The sequence below is a fragment of the Xiphophorus couchianus genome, chromosome 13 (assembly GCF_001444195.1).
Source record: "Xiphophorus couchianus chromosome 13, X_couchianus-1.0, whole genome shotgun sequence".
In the NCBI taxonomy this organism is placed as follows: domain Eukaryota; kingdom Metazoa; phylum Chordata; class Actinopteri; order Cyprinodontiformes; family Poeciliidae; genus Xiphophorus; species Xiphophorus couchianus.
This window is the reverse complement of record NC_040240.1, coordinates 7,035,465-7,053,931: the sequence shown is the minus strand read 5'-3', so window position 1 is coordinate 7,053,931 and position 18,467 is coordinate 7,035,465. Positions and strand designations below refer to the sequence as shown.

At 40.6% G+C, this 18,467-nt stretch overlaps 1 protein-coding gene across 2 annotated transcripts in view; it reads left to right on the top strand.

Annotated features, from left to right (window-relative positions):
* Positions 1-719: 719 nt before the first annotated feature.
* The window catches only part of angpt2b (angiopoietin 2b), a 32,670-nt gene continuing 14,922 nt past the window's right edge, over positions 720-18,467 (top strand). The window contains exons 1-5 of one of the 2 annotated variants that reach the window (XM_028037092.1): positions 720-1,689; positions 9,337-9,492; positions 10,144-10,265; positions 12,874-13,001; positions 13,357-13,481. In XM_028037092.1, the coding sequence (XP_027892893.1) occupies positions 1,372-1,689; positions 9,337-9,492; positions 10,144-10,265; positions 12,874-13,001; positions 13,357-13,481 (849 nt within the window). In that variant the 5' untranslated portion in view covers positions 720-1,371. Of the gene's footprint in view, positions 1,690-9,336; positions 9,493-10,143; positions 10,266-12,873; positions 13,095-13,356; positions 13,482-18,467 lie in introns of both variants that reach the window. The other variant, XM_028037091.1, reaches the window with a different exon arrangement.

Here is an 18,467-nt window from a genome sequence, read left to right as displayed (position 1 = left end):
ATTTGTTTTAGCAAGGATGAGCATGCTTTTCTCACTGCACAGCCAAGCAGCTAATACAAAAAATCAAAGCCAGTGTGGCCACAATTGTCAGAATAAGTTGAAACATATCTCGAGTTGAACACAGACTGACCTAAAATATGACCCAAAGTTTTTCTTCCCTTTTAAAGAATGAGCTAAAATGAAAAAAATAAACAGCAGTAGCAGGAGCATCATTACTGGAGATCATCTTCCAAATACATTCTGAATGACAACACGTTTCTGAGATTGGTTGAGAGAAAACTTCCATCAGTTTGGTTAACAGCAGACGGCAAAACACTCCTCGCATTTGGAGACTATAAAAATGTTATTGGTCTGTTTTCCTTTAACCACCCAGAATGTTCACTAAAACACCTCAGATTCCACAAAATGGGCACCCTTACACCGAGTGCATTCATCATGAACCTCGTATCAGATCGTAATGAAATGTGACTAAGAATGTCCTTGCCACTGAATTAAACCAGAGTTTTAGAGAGGACACAAAGGCAGAAAGACAGAATAAAATGTGTGGTAGAGACCGAGAGGGAGGAAAAAGATTTCACAGAAACTTCCCACTTTTTTTTTCTTCCTCTTGTGGTGAGCCGAGTGTATTTTTGCAGCTTCCTCTTCTAACCCCCCAAACAGGAGTACCGTAAAAGGGAGGGAGAAAGTAAAAGAGGGATGGGTGGCTGGGTGATTATGAGCAAAGGCGTTGTGTGTGGAGGGGTGTGTGTGCGTGTGTGTGGTTATATGCATGTAGAGACGCACGCCTCTCTCTCCTTTATTCCCTTTCTGCTCTTTAAGGGCTTTACCACTACAACCAACATCCCAAAGCAGGCCACTCACCACATTACCTCTGCTCTTTCGTCTCCTCCAAGACCAGTGCCTGGACTCCACCGGCTTCAAAGGACATCTCTGGAGGCAAGCAACTTTTTAGAAGAGTGATAAATGTTTGGCGTTTGCTCTTGGCTTTCCGGCCAGAGCTACATGTGCTGGGCTGAGCGTTGGAGCTACTATACGGCGCAAACCTCTGTTTCCTGTGTGTGTATGTTCTCTGTCTGCTTTCACACAAAACAGCAGGAGGATAAACTTACCCCAAGAAGACTCTGGATGCAAACGCAAACAGTAGGAGTGGCCAGATAAGGAGAAGTGAAAGTTTTAAACCAGACTGGAGAAACAGGAGTTGAAACCAGAAGAAAGTAAAGCAGAAGACTTGATTCTACAGAAGCACAGAAGGAAATTTCACTAAAAGAACACACGGAAGGGAAACCTAACTCAGCCACCCTAAATAGGTGGTGAAGGCTCCTTTCCTCCCACCCCCCTCCCTGCTTCTCTGTTCCCCCCTCTCGCTGCAACATGGGCCACCTCCTCTCTCTTACTCTCATCTACCTGGCCTACCTGCTGGCCACAGGGATCGCCTCCCAGCGTCAGCAGCACCGCGTGCAGCACGGCCCTTGCACCTACACCTTCATTCTCCCAGAGGTTGAGCATTGCAAGCCCCTAAAGGATTTCCAGGTGACAAACACGCTGCAGAGAGACTCGCCACCCGAGACCGAGCCGGACAAAAGTCGTTCCAAGGACAGTTTAGCAGAAGAGGAAAGGCCTTCGTGGCAGCAGCAAAAGTTGGAGACTCTGGAGAGCGCCATGGAGAATAACACTCAATGGCTGCAGAAGGTAAGATCTCAGAAAGTCTTTCATAGATGGGAACCGTCTTGGAGGACATATGATGATTGGCATTGTCCTTTTGGTAGCTATTTTAAGGTCTGTTTTCTTGTGATACTTTTCAGACCTGTCATAATAAGAGGCAGCAGTACTTCAGGTAAAACTACCCATGACTAAAGTCCGGTGGTCTGTCGTGTATCTGTGCCCTTCAGTTGAACTCTTTCATGTGTGTCAACTGACATAACGCTTCAAGTTCCCTTGAAGAGGACAATTTCCTTCTCCTTTTCCTCCTTCTTTCCTATTTTATTTTTTTTATTCTATATGCCTCACTGAGTCCTGCAGCTTTTCATACCAAAGATTGTAAATCAAAGCATTGGACCTCCCCAGAGTACACTATCTTATTACATATGTTGACAGACCTGTATTATTGATAAGGCTTGGATTTCCTGGATGCTTCCTGTCTTCACAGTTGGCTCCATCACAATGCTTGACGTATCAGTGGGTCTCAGTATTTAAAACCCCCATAAGTAATAACTTCCTTTGCATGCAGCAGCAGTCTGAGAGTATGAAGTTCTGCCAATAATGTCTTGCACAGTTAAACCCTCTAAATGAGGCAACAAGTAAACAGACCATTTTTTTTCTAGTCTGCTTATAAGCCAAAGTCAGCCTAAATCTTTCCAAACGCAATTTACATAACACTGGGACATGTCGGCTGTTTATCGGGAAGAGACACATTTGAGTAGGTCTCCTTACAAGACATTTGGCCTTTGCGGTTCTGTTTAGCTCCGATTATGGCCAAATAAACTGAAATGATACAATTAGAAGAAGCTTCACAATGGAGTCTGTACAGCTGAAGTCACAGAAAAAGTATTTGCTCGTTGTGAATGATATTGACAGAGAGGCCACTGCTTTCCACTCATGTCTCTATTTTGGTCTGGACCCTTTGCAGAACATACTGTTTATGGGGCGCACCAACCCCCTGGATAATTGTAAATGTTTGTGTGCCAATTTGTTGAGTTACACTAACAGCGGGCAATTATAATGACTTTATTACAGCATTTCAATTAATCAAATAAAACCTCACAGATTTGCCACTGTAAGTTGACAAAACATAGAACACTTCAGCTCTTATGGAGATTTTGCAAGGCAACGCAATTTTAATTTTACAGTCAATCTAATAAAACTACATTCTGAAGATGACATTTTTGCAAGCCAAAATTGAATTTTCACAAAAGAATAGTTCTGTACAACTTTCCCCGGCCAGTTGCTCATTCTCTCTTCACATACATAAAAGTGATCGCAATGTGAAAAGGTTTTATTTGTAAACGCAAACAAAAAGCCGTATAAAATCTTCCTTCCACTTAACGTCATGGTCTATTCTGTGTTTGTCCGACTTATAAAACACCAACAAAATACATTGAAGTTTATCTTCGTCATATGGCAAAATGTAAAACAAAAAGTGGATGTGAACACACTGCTTCGCAAGTTATTGTGCTGTTCTACTTACATCATCTCTGCTGCCAAGTTTAAAGGCTTAGCTTTCAGAAAATATACCCTGGAGCCATAAATATGCAGCAAGAAAATCATTATGCCACAAAAAAAAGAAAATCATATATCACATTCATTATAGAAACATAGCATAGCAGTATCTCATTTTGCTATTTTCCAGTTTAATTCTATTTCTCATTATTGTGGCTTAAAAAAATAAGATAAATATAAAATAATTTGAGCAGCTATGACGGAAATATGGCTTAAACCCTCCCGCCCCCACACATCCAGAGAAAAGAAAAAGCTCTGCTGACATATGAAGCTCTGCAGCCAACTTCCACATAACATCTGGAATGAACACGAGGATTCAAGCCCATCAACAAGTTTCCCCCACCCGGCCAAAGCGATGCATAAATGATCGCACTTAAGGTGGGATTTCCACATAAACATTGCATGACCCCTAAGAGACTCTTTTAGTTATGCACAAGAGTATTCTGACTTTTGACCCCAGACGGCAAAGCCTTTTCAGCACCTCGTGAGGCTCATTAAGCTTATCTGCAAGAGAGCCTGGAGAGAACTGGATAAAATGGATGAGGAAGGGCTTCATCTATGCGTGTGTGGGGGTGTGTGTGTGTGGGTGTCTCCATGAAACTTTGCACGGTCTCACGCAAAGCTCCCTCGGGGGCCACTACGACCCCTCTCTGTGAGCATTCTACCCGAGCCCCTTGAAAGGAAACATAGCCCCACACATGCAAAATTAGGAGCGCCCACACTAATCCGCCATGTTCTGCAGAGAAATCTCTATGGACTGTATTAATGCTCCAGATTCTTTCTCTTGTATTTCCAAGAAGAGACCCATGTCCGTTTTCTTTAGGGCTAAATCCCAACACACCACCCCCTCATCGTGTCCCCTTGGCCTTCTGCTGCCCTCAAGGGTCAGAAAATGGAATGCGAGGCTGTGTTGGTGTTTTTGAAGAGGCTGTGTGGATTATGCTATTTTAGAAATTCTCCAACGAGATCAAAGTGTCTCGAAGAGAATTTGAAACTTGGGTATTTGCCCTGTCAACATTAAAGTTTGTCATCAACTGACACCGTAAAATAATAGTTTAAAGAAATACAGTCACAAGGTGGCCAAAATTAGAACTGATTACAACAGTTTGATGAGGAAGCAAAAGCAATCGTATTATCTTCAGAATTAGTTCACGTTTTGTTGAATACGTGCAGTGTGGTCAGCTAGTGTATTGACATCTGATCAAATACAAAACCCAAGGATTGAAAATATTTGTTATTTGAAGGAAGTTTTCTTATCAATGTTGGTTTCACTATTTAAAACTTTTTTTTCCCCATTCAATTCCCTTACGATACATATTTTCCCTCATTTCATGGTGATTCAGAACATCTTAAATTTAGTTTGCAAACTATTCATGCAGGATCTAAAGACAAAGACTGTTGCCCCGGTTTCTAAATGTCTAAATTCTTTTAATCAAAAGAAATTAAAAGAAAAACTGTGTGCATTCGCGCTGAAAGCTCAGTAAAACATTTATTAGAAATGAGTAATTTGACCGACTGAACAAAAACAAACCGCAAACAAGTTTAACAACTTGCTGTGGCCTTAAAATGATTTCCTCTTGCAAGAAGAAAGCATTACAAGGGATTTAAAAGTGATAGAAGCTTGTTATTGTTGTTACTAGCTGTTTGCAATTATCCTGTCCTTCATGTGTTTAAATTAGTGAATTACTAAAATTGTTATTTAATATTTTGGGTAAGAAATCATATCCTGATTTTTATGCTAGCTTCCTACTTTGAGCCACGAAGCCAAGGAAAAAATTGTAACGAATTGTAATGTCTTCTTGAACCTTTTTTTTAAAAGTGGGGTTTTATGTAAAACTGATTTTGAGCTTTGTATAATGTAATAACTTTTTCTAGAGTGTAGGAAAAAGCAGGAGCTTCTTGAAGATTGATTGAAGCCCAATTTCGAGATGACAAATTTTTCTTTTAGATTTCATTTGATATATTTTGCATCTTTATAGCAACTGAAGGCAACAGCAGCATCTCAGGATGTTTGCAAATGTCGGGACTGTGTCTTGTTCTGGAAGTCTGAGGTGAACAGTCTGAGATAGGATGGTTGGGGCAGAGTGCACTGTGGTGCTCCTGTACTGTTGACCACCTGGTTGGACACCTGATCCTTCAGTCTCACAAATTGTGATCCATTTGTCATTGTTGAGGCCTTCACTTGTGTCTTCTGGAGTTTCTGACAAAACAGTCTGGGTGGATTTTCTTTGGTACCGAAACAAAGCAAGGCGTCTTCTGCTGGGCCAGGCTAGCGCCAGAGAGGTGCTGCAGTGTCCCATAGTTTCAGTCTCTCCAGCTGCCTCTTCATTTGACTTCTGCAAACAGACAGGCAGGAGGGGGAGGCAAAGGAAGCACCACCATCTCCCGATTTGGTTGAACACAAACGTATAAAGGCAGAAAGGTCCATGGCCGAGGTGGAAGACAAAACAAACAAATGTCTGCTTGACTGGGGACAGGAAAGGAGGATGCTGAGCTTGTTCCTGACTGAACCTACTGAAGAATTTGTTCAGTTCTTTGCCTCTGTCCAGACTTCCATGCGTCTGATCCTTTTTTTTTTGTTGAAGCATATCAGCTTTTTGTTCCTCTCTATACATTTCTGATATTGTTCTGATATTTAAAATTTTGGTAGGAATGTGTTTGTGACTTAAAAAAAAAAAAAAACACTGGTCCCCCACATACTGTCCCGATGGTGATTAACGAGATTTTAAAAAATAGATGAATGGACTGGAAAGCAAGGTAATAACAAAGTTATACTAAAAACACTGCCACAACATTTAGCAAATGCAAGCTACCATAATTCACCAAAATATTGTAGGGGGCTTTAGAGGGAGATACGAAAACGTTAGGAGAATGAGCATGCACTTTTTGTTTAATTAGTGATGAAGTTGCCAAACTTAGGTAGAAATATTGAAAAGTCAATGCATTAAATCAGCATTTTTCAGTGGTGGCGTTAGCCATTATGCCCATCTTAATGCATCTCTCCATCAGTGAGGGGAGGCATCTGAGGCAGAGCCTCACCTGTCATAAAAGAAAAATATGATAAAATAATTTATATTGCTATTTTCACCCTGTGGTTTGTACTGTGAAGTATTTATTTTTTATTTAGCTTAACCAATTTTAATTATTTTTTCTTCAAAATTGCTGAATTTTCACATTTTCAATTCAAATGCTCTAAAGGAAAGCCAAGAGGCATCAGCGAGCTGAGCCTCACCTAGGATTGCTTCTCCTGTCCGTCAATAAAATGGCTAAAAAACATTTAATATATGAACTGATTTTCCATAATTTAGCTTATGTATATAATGTGCAGTGCTTTTTGTCACCAACTTTGTGTGTAACGTTTTTCGTGTGCTGAGGAGCGATCAGAAACGGCAGAGAACAGATTCGAGATGAAGCAGGCAGTTCTCTTGCCTCATGGCAGGGGGCGCTCATGATCCCAGACATTGTGACTCCACAACTGCAGATTAAGAGACAGTAACAGCGAGCTAGCCATAGAGCTAGCCATACAGTAAAGTGCAGCAATATATTTATAGTTTTCCCCTCTTACCACAGCAATCACTTATTAATAATCGCAAAATAAACATTAATCCTTAAACCATACTACTGCAACAGGCTGAATGTTCTGCTTTTTGTGTGGAAAATATTTGAGGTTTTTTTTTAGGGGCGTTGTCGTCAGTTGCTATGGCAATGAGTCTGTGTGTGGCCTGTCCAAAGCAGAGGGCGAGAAAGATGTGGTTTTGAGTTGTACTTCAACGATTTTTCCCTTTGCTGTGGAGCATAGCACGAGATTAATAATACCTAAATTTCAAAGTTTCATTGAGTTAACGGAATTAAATCAATGCAGCGCAGCTACGGATGGCATATAAAAGAATTGTCTTTTTGCCCTCCAGCTTTGTCGGCATGCGCGAAATTTCCTTATGTAAACAATAACATGCAGGTGGTCTACATTTGTATATCTACTTATAATTAAGTCAGTGCCTCACCAGCATTGCACCTCACCGCACGTCACTGCTCTCCATCAATCACTGTCAAACACTATAACACCCGGTAGATATGTTTCTGTCTTTTGTAATTATAGCAGACAGGAAGAGCAGCTGTTGGCTCAGTAATTAAGATATCTCATGATCCAACTCCTAAGATTTTTCCCAGCGCTGATCCCTCTTCTGACCCTGTTAGACACAGTAAAAAATGAATTACATTACATCCCAAAAGTGCTTTATCTGGCCACGTACTTGACACAGCTCCAAGTAATGCAATTGGCAAAGGGTGGGGATGAAGCCTATCAAGACCTCCGGATTGAGTTCCAGCACAAAGGCAGTAATGCAGGGACTTGGACGAGCAGCTGATAGCGGCTTGATTTCGTAAGTCTGATCACAATGCAGGGATTTTTGGGTTTCCAGCAGAGATGGCTTTAATCCACTAAGTAATCTCTTTAGATCCTTTGTTGTGAAAAGATTCTTTTTCCCACTGCAGTCTAAGTTGTCCTAAACTAGTGTAATGTAAGACGTGATTACAGGGCAAGAGCAAAGAGGGACACTTTAAAATGAAGTGGACGTTTAAAAGAGGATCTAATTGAGAAAGAGAGGCAAATCAGCACTAGTCAGAGTTAAATATGAGATATCTCTATTTGCCCACTTGCTTCAGTTTCTCTTTCCATTACATAAACAGAAAAAAAATTCTATTGCAGTCTCATATTTTATAATAACCTGATTTCTCTAGACTAGATGTTCTTATGTTTAAAATAACAGCAAGCAAATAATTGTTTTCTCATTTGAATTCTACTCAAATTTTGCGGACAAAAACTCATTAGCTGGATGATATTGAGTGCTTTCTCCTTTGAGATCTCATTTTCCAGTCTGCGGTTTAATGAGTAAAATATGATCCCTTTTCCCCTCAAAAGAGCTATAAATATTAATGCTGTCTAGTTGGATAGTGTACTTTGCTCTGTTGCAAACAAAATTTGATCATTTCCTGCTACTGGAGTTTGACTTCACTGTGACGTTGAACACGCTGACCACGTTTCTTTTAGAAATTCTATTCGCTTTGGTTAGATTAAACTGCATTAGAAAAATTTCTTTCTTTTTCTTGAGAGTGAAAAGTGACGAGAAGTTATACTTTTGGCTTCTTTTTTCTCCGAATAAGAGTGTCGTATTAATAAACTCCAAGCTTTATTCTACTATTTTCTTATTCGGCATTATTCCGCTATTTATTTACATAAGAGTCCCCAAAACGTGCAATGGCCTTTTTAACTTTAACTTTTTCATCTGTTGTCTTTTGAGGCGTCCTACCATGTGTTCATTTGCCCCATTTTTAAGTCTTTTTTAAGCGTCTAACATGTTTTTTTTTCTAGGACTCTGTTGTGTTTAGCTTGATCCTTTATCCTTTCAGTTATGATATTCCTCTTAGTCTTTACTGAAGAACAGCATGTCCACAGCATGGTGCTACCACCACCATGTTTCACCATGTACATGATGCTTTTAGTGTGGTGAGCGCTTAATTTTCAAACGCATTGCTTTTTACATGTTGGCCAAAAGGTTTGATTTTACTCTCATTTGAATAGACGACCTACTTTTGCACATTTACTTTGCCCACTACATGGCTTATTCGACTTTTATTGTGTTTTTTTTTTTTACAACTTTCCTCCAACAAGTTTTCTTTGGTATTTTTTCCATAAAGGCAAGATTTATGAAGTGCATGACCAAAAGTTGCGTGATCAGCAAACTCTTCCATCTGAGACGTGGACCTTGGCAGCTACTTCAAAGTTGCCATCATCATGTTAGCTTCTTTTCTGATTAGCGCCCCCCATCTCAGTTAGCTTAGTGGCCATCTCTCAATAGATTTGCAGATGGGAAAACATCTCCACACCTTTATCCCTGACTTTTTCAATGTCAGGGATACACTTGCACTTGCATCATGGTGTTCATGATGCAAGCCTTGAAGGGCTTCTGAGTATTTATTCTGATGTTCTTGCTTGTAATGCAACAAAATGTGAAAATATTCAAGTGATATTAATACTTTGCAATGTACTGGTAAGAGACAGCTTTGTTAGTTCCTTAATAACATCTACATTTACTATAAAACCACAGTATTTTGTCTTAACAGTTGGAAAACTTCATCCAGGAGAATGTACGCTCCGGTGTGGAGGAAATAAAGAGGTCAACAGTCCACACCCAGACGGCCGCCATGCTGGAGATGGGAAACAACCTCCTCAGCCAATCAGCAGAGCAGACTCGCAAACTCACAGATGTTGAGACCCAGGTGAGTGAGGAAGGCATGTCTGAAGTTGACCTAGGATACCGTGTTTACAGCCAAGTCAAATAGAAAAAAGAAACAGCATGAGTCACACTGGAACAAAAACAAACTGTATCTGTGTTAAAGAACTTTCAAGAATATCTAATTAAATGGATGTCAGATGTAACCTGCTGGGAAGCTGTGCCCCAAAGCGACGGCAGCCGCTTTAATGCAGTTGGTATTTGGTTCCACGGGCTCTGATTGACACAATGAGCTGCAAGAAGTGACTGACAATAAGCCAATTAAAACAAAAAGCTCAGTAGCACAACACAGATGTGACTTCAATCATGCCAGAATTGTTATTACAGATTGGGATGTTTTTGCCTCTCCTTTTCTCTTATCATAGTTGATACAAAACTGTACAACCTGTGCAAATATTCAAGCTGCTTTGTTCTACCCTGCGTTTCATCTGCAACTTCAAAACATGACAAGATTGGTCTTACACAAGTTTTGATTACAAGATCAGAGGAGACAAATTATAGGATTTGTGATGGACTGAGTATGGCTGTTTATCCCCTAGGGTCCGTTTTAAGGAAATTGCTGCTTACTTTACTACTTTATTCCTTTATCTTTGCGAGGTGTGATGAACTTATGTTTTTACTTTCTGCTAATTTATAGGTGCTAAACCAGACAAGTCGCCTAGAGATCCAGCTGCTTGAGTACTTGCTCTTTACGAACCGCCTAGAGAAACGCATTCTCCTACAGACCCAAGAAATTTCACGCCTTGGTGATAAAAACAGGTAAGCAAAAATGTACCTTTTACATCAGTGTGGGCAGACTCACGACGTTAGCTTAAGTGCTTGCAAACTGCTTTGGCTAAAGGTTAATCACAGGAGCTATTTGTGAGAATGCCGGGTCGCACAGTGCTTATATTGGTGTGGCTACTTAAACTCTTGACTTCCCTGAAAACACCTATTTGAATACCCAGCGTCATAGTGTATTCAAATTCCTTTAGAGCTAAAAGTGCCACTTTTTGAAATTTGACAGTTTGCATCCTTCCCTATGGTTATGATCCTGACCAAAAGAACAAAATCTTGGATACAAGAAACAAAAGTGAGTTTCCCCTGTAGACAAACTGTTAAGCCGTTGAGAGAGGGAGATTAATTCAGTCGTCTGATGAATCTCTAAGTTGCTGCGGATGTGGTTTGGTGCTGCGATTAAGCTATCTCCATGGCACCTCTCTTAGAAGACTTTGGGACAGATGCAGAATTTGCAATATGTTTGCCATGTGGATGGGGAACAGCCCTAGCCTATTCAGAATAAAGGGATGAAGGATGTCTCGGCTACCCTCAAATAATGAACATATTAGCTGTCTGGATAATCTCATGGTACACTATGCATACCCTTTGTCTCCACCGATGAAGGTTTCGCTCATCTTAAAGGCTCAAAGTGGTCAACACTGAAGGGGTCAGACTTATTTGTTTATTAATTCAACAAACAATTATCTCAACACTTGAAGGAAATTCATGCAGGCTCCGAATCAGAAGAAAACAAGACAAAATGTTATGAAAAATGGTAACAAACACCAAACTGAAACAGTAGAATACTGTAAATGTCCAACCCTTCTTCCAGACATTCCCTCAATGTAGGAAACAAGGGTGTAAAATAAACTACAAAATTGTAGCAAATTTGCATGCATATTTATGCTTGAATTAAAATTAAGAGCAATCTAAAATGTGTGGCCGCTTCAGAAAGATTGTGCATACTGGTCTAGTAAAAAGATAGCGTATAAAACCTGCTTTAAACTGTATTCTGTTCTGAATGTGTTCTTGTGTGGCCCAACAGGGCTAGGCACGCTTCTCAAGCAGTCGTAAACAGCAGCCATAAATACTCTAGGAGAAACACGCATTGAAGCATTTATAAAATCATAATGAAACACCTCAGCAATTCTTAACAGTAGGGCACCAGCATAGACAACTGTTCAGGTCTGCAAACGTATGATTAAATGTGCGGCGCTTGTTAGTCAGGGGTTTCCCACACTTCTCTCTAGGAATCACGGGTCGTCAGGGTTGCGTGCAGAGAGAAAGGGTGCAAATATATATATATGTTTTTTTTTACTCTATATACCTGCATGCTTATCATTCCATCCATCTGCTCCATGTGGCCGATGAGGATCAGGTGCCCTGTGAGCAGCTCCTGTTAGACATTCCCTCTTGCATAACTACGCTGTGCCCTTTTATGCCTTGTCCTTCGCTGCAGGTGACATGGCACTGGTGTCTAAACAAATTAATCCATCTTTGGGAAATTAGTGGCAGAGGTGCCTTTGAAGTAAAAAACAAAAAAAAGAAAATAGGAGCAGCTATAATTGTTGAACGCTACCACTGCTGGGGCTTCAGGGCACAGTGGAAGTTTCTGAACTGCTGCCAAACTAAAAATGGGCACAGAAACATGTTTGTTTTCTTAGGCCCTACATATGAAATACTACTGGCAGGAAGCAGATCCCTCTACAGGGGGATGGAGAGCAGGCTGCTGGCAGTGTATGCTTTGCATATTAAAATAACAATAACAAATAGCAGAATATCACAAGTAGAAAATTCTAATAACTCAGGACGCAATCCAATCCTAAAAGGACGTGCTTTGCACTTCCAGCTCCCCTTAACTGGTGAACAGCTGCAGTTCTGGTCTGCTTGCTGACTGATCCGCAAACTTGAACGCACACGGCATGTCAGTGAACAATTTGTGAGGCTGCTTTACCGCTTTAATTGAGCATCTCCCCCCACAAAGCAAATATAAGTTAGGAGCGATGTAAAAATGGATTTGGATCGATCCGCCACCACCGCATACTGAGCGGCTGGGCTAAAAACGGGAGACTGTGGGTCCATCTGGAGAGTGTGCAGTCAGTGTGTGTGAGGGAACATCGAAGTAGCTTGTTCAGTGTGGGTGGTTGGATTGTTTCAATAAATAACTTTTGCGGAGTCATTAGTCAGAGACATAAAGATCAGGCTGCGGGGATTTATGATCTTCATTTAGCTAGGGAGTGCCACTCCTGCAGACACAAAAACAGACTAAGACACACACACATACACACCCCGACACACGCACGCATACACATGTGCTGTCAGGCTGGTGCGTTCGGGCCATGATTGAGCATTTTAGCATGCCGAGCCATCTGCGAGCACCGCTGTGGTACAGGTGTTTATATGATGTTAGCCCAGCGAGATGGTCGTGCTGATGTCTATTAGTCATCCTCATGTAAATGTGTAACTTTGTGCAATATCAGCTTTGAAAGGTAAATGACAAATGGATTGATTATGCACCTGTGCTGCGCACATTTTTATTATTCATTGCAATTTGCATTTTATGAGGACACTTTGTAAAATTGACCTACTTCTTCATCCTCTTCTTTAGCTTTCTAGAACAGAGGCTCTTAGCGCTGGAGGCGCGGTATGGGAAGGAGCTGCAGGACTTGCAGGGTGAAAAGCAGCAGCTTCAAGATGTTCTGGAGAGGCAGAGTCGCCTGGTCAGCCAGCTCGAGGGTGAGCTCGGAAGCTCAACGCTCAACAGCACCACACTGCAGAGGCAGACAGACACTGTCGAGCAGCTGCTGACAAGAGTCAGACAATGCAATGGTGAGGCTCTGTGGCTTTACTATGTTTGGGTCAGCACGTTATTCTCCCGTAAAACAGACACAGTAAACAATAGATGCAAATGTATGCAAGAGGAGTGATTCAACGTAGGCATTGTAGGAACGGTAATTCCGACTTCAACAGCTTTAAGTAGTAGAGTTCACACACTGTGTGAAAATAATAATAATAATAATAATAATAATAATAATTTAAAAAATAACCTTAAGTCATCATTGTGTCAACATGTGCTTCTGTGTTTCTGCAGAAATCTCCAACTTGCCCAAAAAGGAGAGACGCGCTTTCGGGGACTGCGCAGAGATTCTCCGATCTGGGGCAAAGGAGAGTGGAATATACAGAATACGACTGCACAACTCCACCCAGGACGTAAAGGTAGAGATGTCTTCATCCTTCAAACCATAAACTATGTTATGCTACCTGCACATGATGTCAGAAGCATGCTTAACTAACTGTTTTCCTTAGGGGGGCCAGGCAGAGGCACAAACTGTAGAAATTGAAATTTCATCTAAATGCATTGCTGTCTTAGATTACAACAAGCAGTGTGGGTCAAAACCTGAGTAACAAAACTATTTATCCAAACAAAACACAGGGATCTGTTCAGCATGCAAAAACCACGCAGTTGATTTGTTTGTTACAGTGGCCTAAGCATTTTTCTAGTCACACGATTAGCCTGTTTTGTCTAGCTTATATACAACTCTATTTTTAGCATCGCTAAGCTAACTCTATTCAACTTACTTGTCAACATAAAAGCTAAAAATTATTGAACCAGTACAAACCACAAATTGCAAACAACTGTTTGATATCCACTTTTCTCCTTTTATGAAGAGCTTTTTTCATGCAGTAGTCTGAGGCAGCATCTCTTATTATCAAACTAGAGATGAAAATTAGGAACTTGGTTGTAGTCTCACGAATTTGCGTGTAAGATAATATGTGATACCCCAATATACATTTTTTTTAACAATGAACCAAAACATTTCTGTCATCTACTGACATCACTGATCGATGTATGGCATGATTTGAACAAACTCATTGACTGTCGTAGCAGGAGTGTCTAGGCAGGTTGGCCAATCAGATTTCAAGTGAATCCAGCGCAAACTCTTGTGCATCCAGATTTTCTCAACTACATATGATTTTTCAATGGAGTAACCCAAAGAGGTGTCTAACTGTAAAGTGGAAGGTAACAGATACATGATTTTTAAATGTTTTACAAATAAAATCCAACAAGTGGATTCAGCCCACCTGACAATGCACAAACTGACTAAAATCTAGAGCAATCAGCCCCCTTAAAAGTAACTGTTTGACATTACAGTTAACAGTCGTGCACTCCATAAATCTAAGCATCATGATAGAGCAGCTAGAGGAAAACGGATGTTGACAGAAAGCTGTGAGAAGTCAGTTTGCCGGAGGCTCTGTGGGGAACACAGCAAACGTGGATGATGGAGCTCAGGTCAGATCAACCCAATATTTAACTTCTCAACCTACATGCAAAAGATTATGTGCAATGAATAACTAAATCAATATTTTTGTAAGGCACTATATATGCAACAACTAAAAGAAGAAGACTTTATGACAAAAACATTACTGGAACTTCTATGGTTTCTCTTTTTTGCCACAAGTTTAAACAACTTTACAAATGAGAGAACATAAAAAAAACACATAGGAAGATGTATCAGATGCATTTCTTTCTAAATCTTTGGAAGAATCGTTGCACAAAGATTTCATCATAGGTTTTTGTTTTAGTCCTAGTCATTTGTCTTCAATCTCATTGTGCTCTGTGAAAAGCTTTGAAAGTGACAGGTGCATTTTTTTTTTACAGTCAGACCTAGAAGACCTGGCTTCAGGGATAAAGGAGTCCAAAGTCATTGACCTTTTCCCACAAATATCACCTGACTAATAGTGACATGATTTATTTATTTTTTTTCTCAAAAGACTATGTTCGTTTGCCTCTCGGTTTGCAACACTTCAACCAGTTTTATTTTTTACTTTAATTTCACAGGCCAGTAAGAAACAAACACACACGCACCCCCCCACACTCACGCATTGTATGGTGGAATTCAGCCAAGTATCTAGGAGGAAATTCCTGGAAGGAAACAAAACCTAGCATGATTTCAAGGTAATTTGCCGAAGCTTTTGGGGCTGAGGTAAATAGAGATGCCACGCTGTGTTGCAGAGAGCAAAAATAATAAGCAACGAGAGTTTTATGCCCTGCTGGCGACATGGGCAGGGAGTGTGAGTGTGCTGTTGAATGCAAAGTCGGAGCATCCAAGGAGGTGCCTTCTCTGATCTGAGGGTGCTGGCTCGTGCTAAGTCAACCATGGCATCCAGCGGCAGGCTATCATTTCAGTAAATCACATCCACCGGTCTTCGACTGGATTCTCTCCCTTAGAGCATAGCAGGGGAGGGGGAGCAAACAAACAAAAAAGGAAAAAAATAATGGCCACGAAACAGCTGTTTGTTGTGCGTTGCTTTTAGTCTAGTTTACTGTTGGCACCTTGTCTCTCTGCCTGTGTTTTTCCCACCAACTTCCTTCTCCTCGTTTCCTGTGGGCAACCAGGTGTTAGGCACTGGTGCCATGTGTTTCCTGCCAACTGGGGCCAGTGTGCGTTTTCCACTGATACAAGTAAGCACCCCCCTCCCACCACCGCTCCCTAAATCAAGGCTGCTTTCAATCTATGCCAATTCCAATTTTGTTCCAGGTCCAGTGGGCCTGGTGAGGTGGGTGGCTGTAAAAATTGGGGCAAAAACAAATTGGCCTATTTTCTAAGCAGTGAAGGGCGATTTTTCTCACTTTGACCAGAGACAAAAGGATTGCAAATGTAACATAAGCCTCATTCAGATGTGATTTGTATCAGAAAATGAAGTATTTATCATTTTGGTTCATTTTCCTAACCCATTGAGTTCAGTTCAGTCCAAAAATGTTTTGATTAATCCGAAATGGAAACAGGGGGCGTGCTGTGGTGGCGCAGGGGGTTAGCACGCCCCCCATTTGAAGGCCTTAGACCCGCGGACGTCGCGGGTTCGACTCCCGGTCCCAACGACCTTTGCCGCATGTCCTCCTTCAAAAATGGCGCTGGCTGCCTGCAGACGCAGCTCCTGTCGTGTGTGTGTGTTAATCTGTGTATAAAAAAAATAAATTAAAAAAAATTCTTGCTGTAACTGCGGAATAATTTCCCTGCTGGGATGAATGAAGTAATTCTTCTTCTAATCTTTTATACGGCTTTCTTCAAAGAGTTTCTATAGATGATGATGGCTGTGGGAGGCTCTGGCAGGATTGGTTTGTTTTTAGCGCCGTCTAACCTCTATGTCCCTGAAGGAGAAAGGATCCACCGAGCATGATGCTTCCACCACCGTGGTATCATAGTGAGCATTGTTGATTTTGTGTGATGTGGACTGTTAGTTGTCCACCACATGCAGAGTTTAATTTTGGTCAGAACAGAAAACCTGCTTGTTTATGCTCTGGCCTCTATGTGGCTTGTGACAAGCCATAACTTCTTTGTCTTTGTTCTTTCATTTGAGGTGGCAAGAACGAGACCAACATTCTTTTCACCAGTACACTTTCATAGATTTGTTGTGTTGTCGTTGCAGTTTGGGATGGTGGACTGAACTGTGTTATGTGGCATATTTAAAGATGTAGTTTTATAACCTAATCTAGTTTAATCGTTTCCAGAACTTGATCCCTGACATTTTGCCGTGTTCCTTGGTCTTAATCATGGTTGATCACTAATGTTCTTTTACAAATCTCTGAGGAATGTATTTTTACCAAGATTAAATGAGGGCTCCCACGTACTCGGGTGTACCTCACTCTTGTACTTGAGATGGACTCGTAATGAACGTCTACCGGACACGTTTGTGCCCACTTACGCATACTCCGTGTCGCACATTAAGCTGCTTGGAAACAATATCCACATCCAACTGTTTTATATGCAGCACTGAGATAATACGGTTGAGAGTCAATGTTATCTTGTGCATCTGAAAGAACAGATGCGCTTCCCTCAGTACTTATATTGAGGAAACATAAGTACTGTCCCTCTATCAGCATATTGAATTTCCCTTCTTTATTACTAGTAGAGTTTAATCATTTTATGTTTTGGCTTCTTGTCTTTTGTTTTTTCTAAAGCTAAAAGACAAATTATCTCTTACTCCTCATCCATTGACTCCATGGCTGAAATTGTGGGAAAAGAAGGAATTTGTCATAAGAACTGTAAATAAATCATGGTGCATAGCACAGCCAAGTATGTGGGAGCATGTGCAAACAAGTGGAGTCTTACTTAATTAAGAGATAAGCAACTGGTTCCACTGGATTTTATTCACTTAAACCAAGTTAAGTACCTATACCTATCCATAATTGTCTGCATTTGTATTGTTTAAAACAAAAGAATACATGCATCCATTTCTTTTTAAACCTTTCTATTTTGTATTTGTCTAACACACTCAAGTATAGCACATTGTGGTTCATATTTAAAATATGAAAAAGTTAGAAGACCTTTGCACAGCAATGTGCTTCCTGTATATAACTGGTAATTGCACATAAGTGGTAAAATATCTTGTGGAACAGTGTGCATAAAGCACAGCAGACAGAAGATATATTTTTAATGTTTAATGACGCTGCAATGTAATTACATCAGTTAAGAATGCTCAGTTAAAACAAGTCAGGCACTTTAACTTCCAACTTGACAGAAAAAAACCGTAATGTTTTTATGAACATGCACTTCATGTAGGTGTTCATACAGAAGGCTGTCAGGATATCTAAAAAGTACGGTCATAATTCAGAATTCTCTGTTCATGTTTAAAAAAGTTGTTAGAAAAAAAAAATCAATTTTGTTATTTTTATTTATTTGAATAAGAACAAAATCCACGTCTCTTTCATCAACAGCAATCAGCATTCCAGATTGTGGAGACTTTTTTTTTTCTCCAAGTCACCATCGCTGCTGACAGTTTTTTTGACCTGAAGTGACAACACGGTACAAAAATCCAAATAAAGTGCTCAGAAACAAAACAAAAAACACTTTCCAACTATGGTGATTTAATTATATAAGTTTAACCAAGACTGATCCAAGTAACAAAAAGCATTTAATCTTCCACCCACTGGGGAAACTCACTCCGTCATCTCATTACCAGCACAGGAGGCTGGAAGGCAGCCAGCTAAACACCTCAAATGTCTGAAACAAGTCTAGATTTCCAAATCTGTCACCAGATGAATAAGTACAATTTATTTATAGTTTTCCTTGCAAACATCTCCATCTGGCAGAACGTGTCGCCAAGAAAGAAAGAAAACACGGCTGTAACCAAAAACGCCTCCTTAACCAACCTTTCTCCCTCAACCCCCTCATCCACACCACCAGCCCCACTCCTGGGATA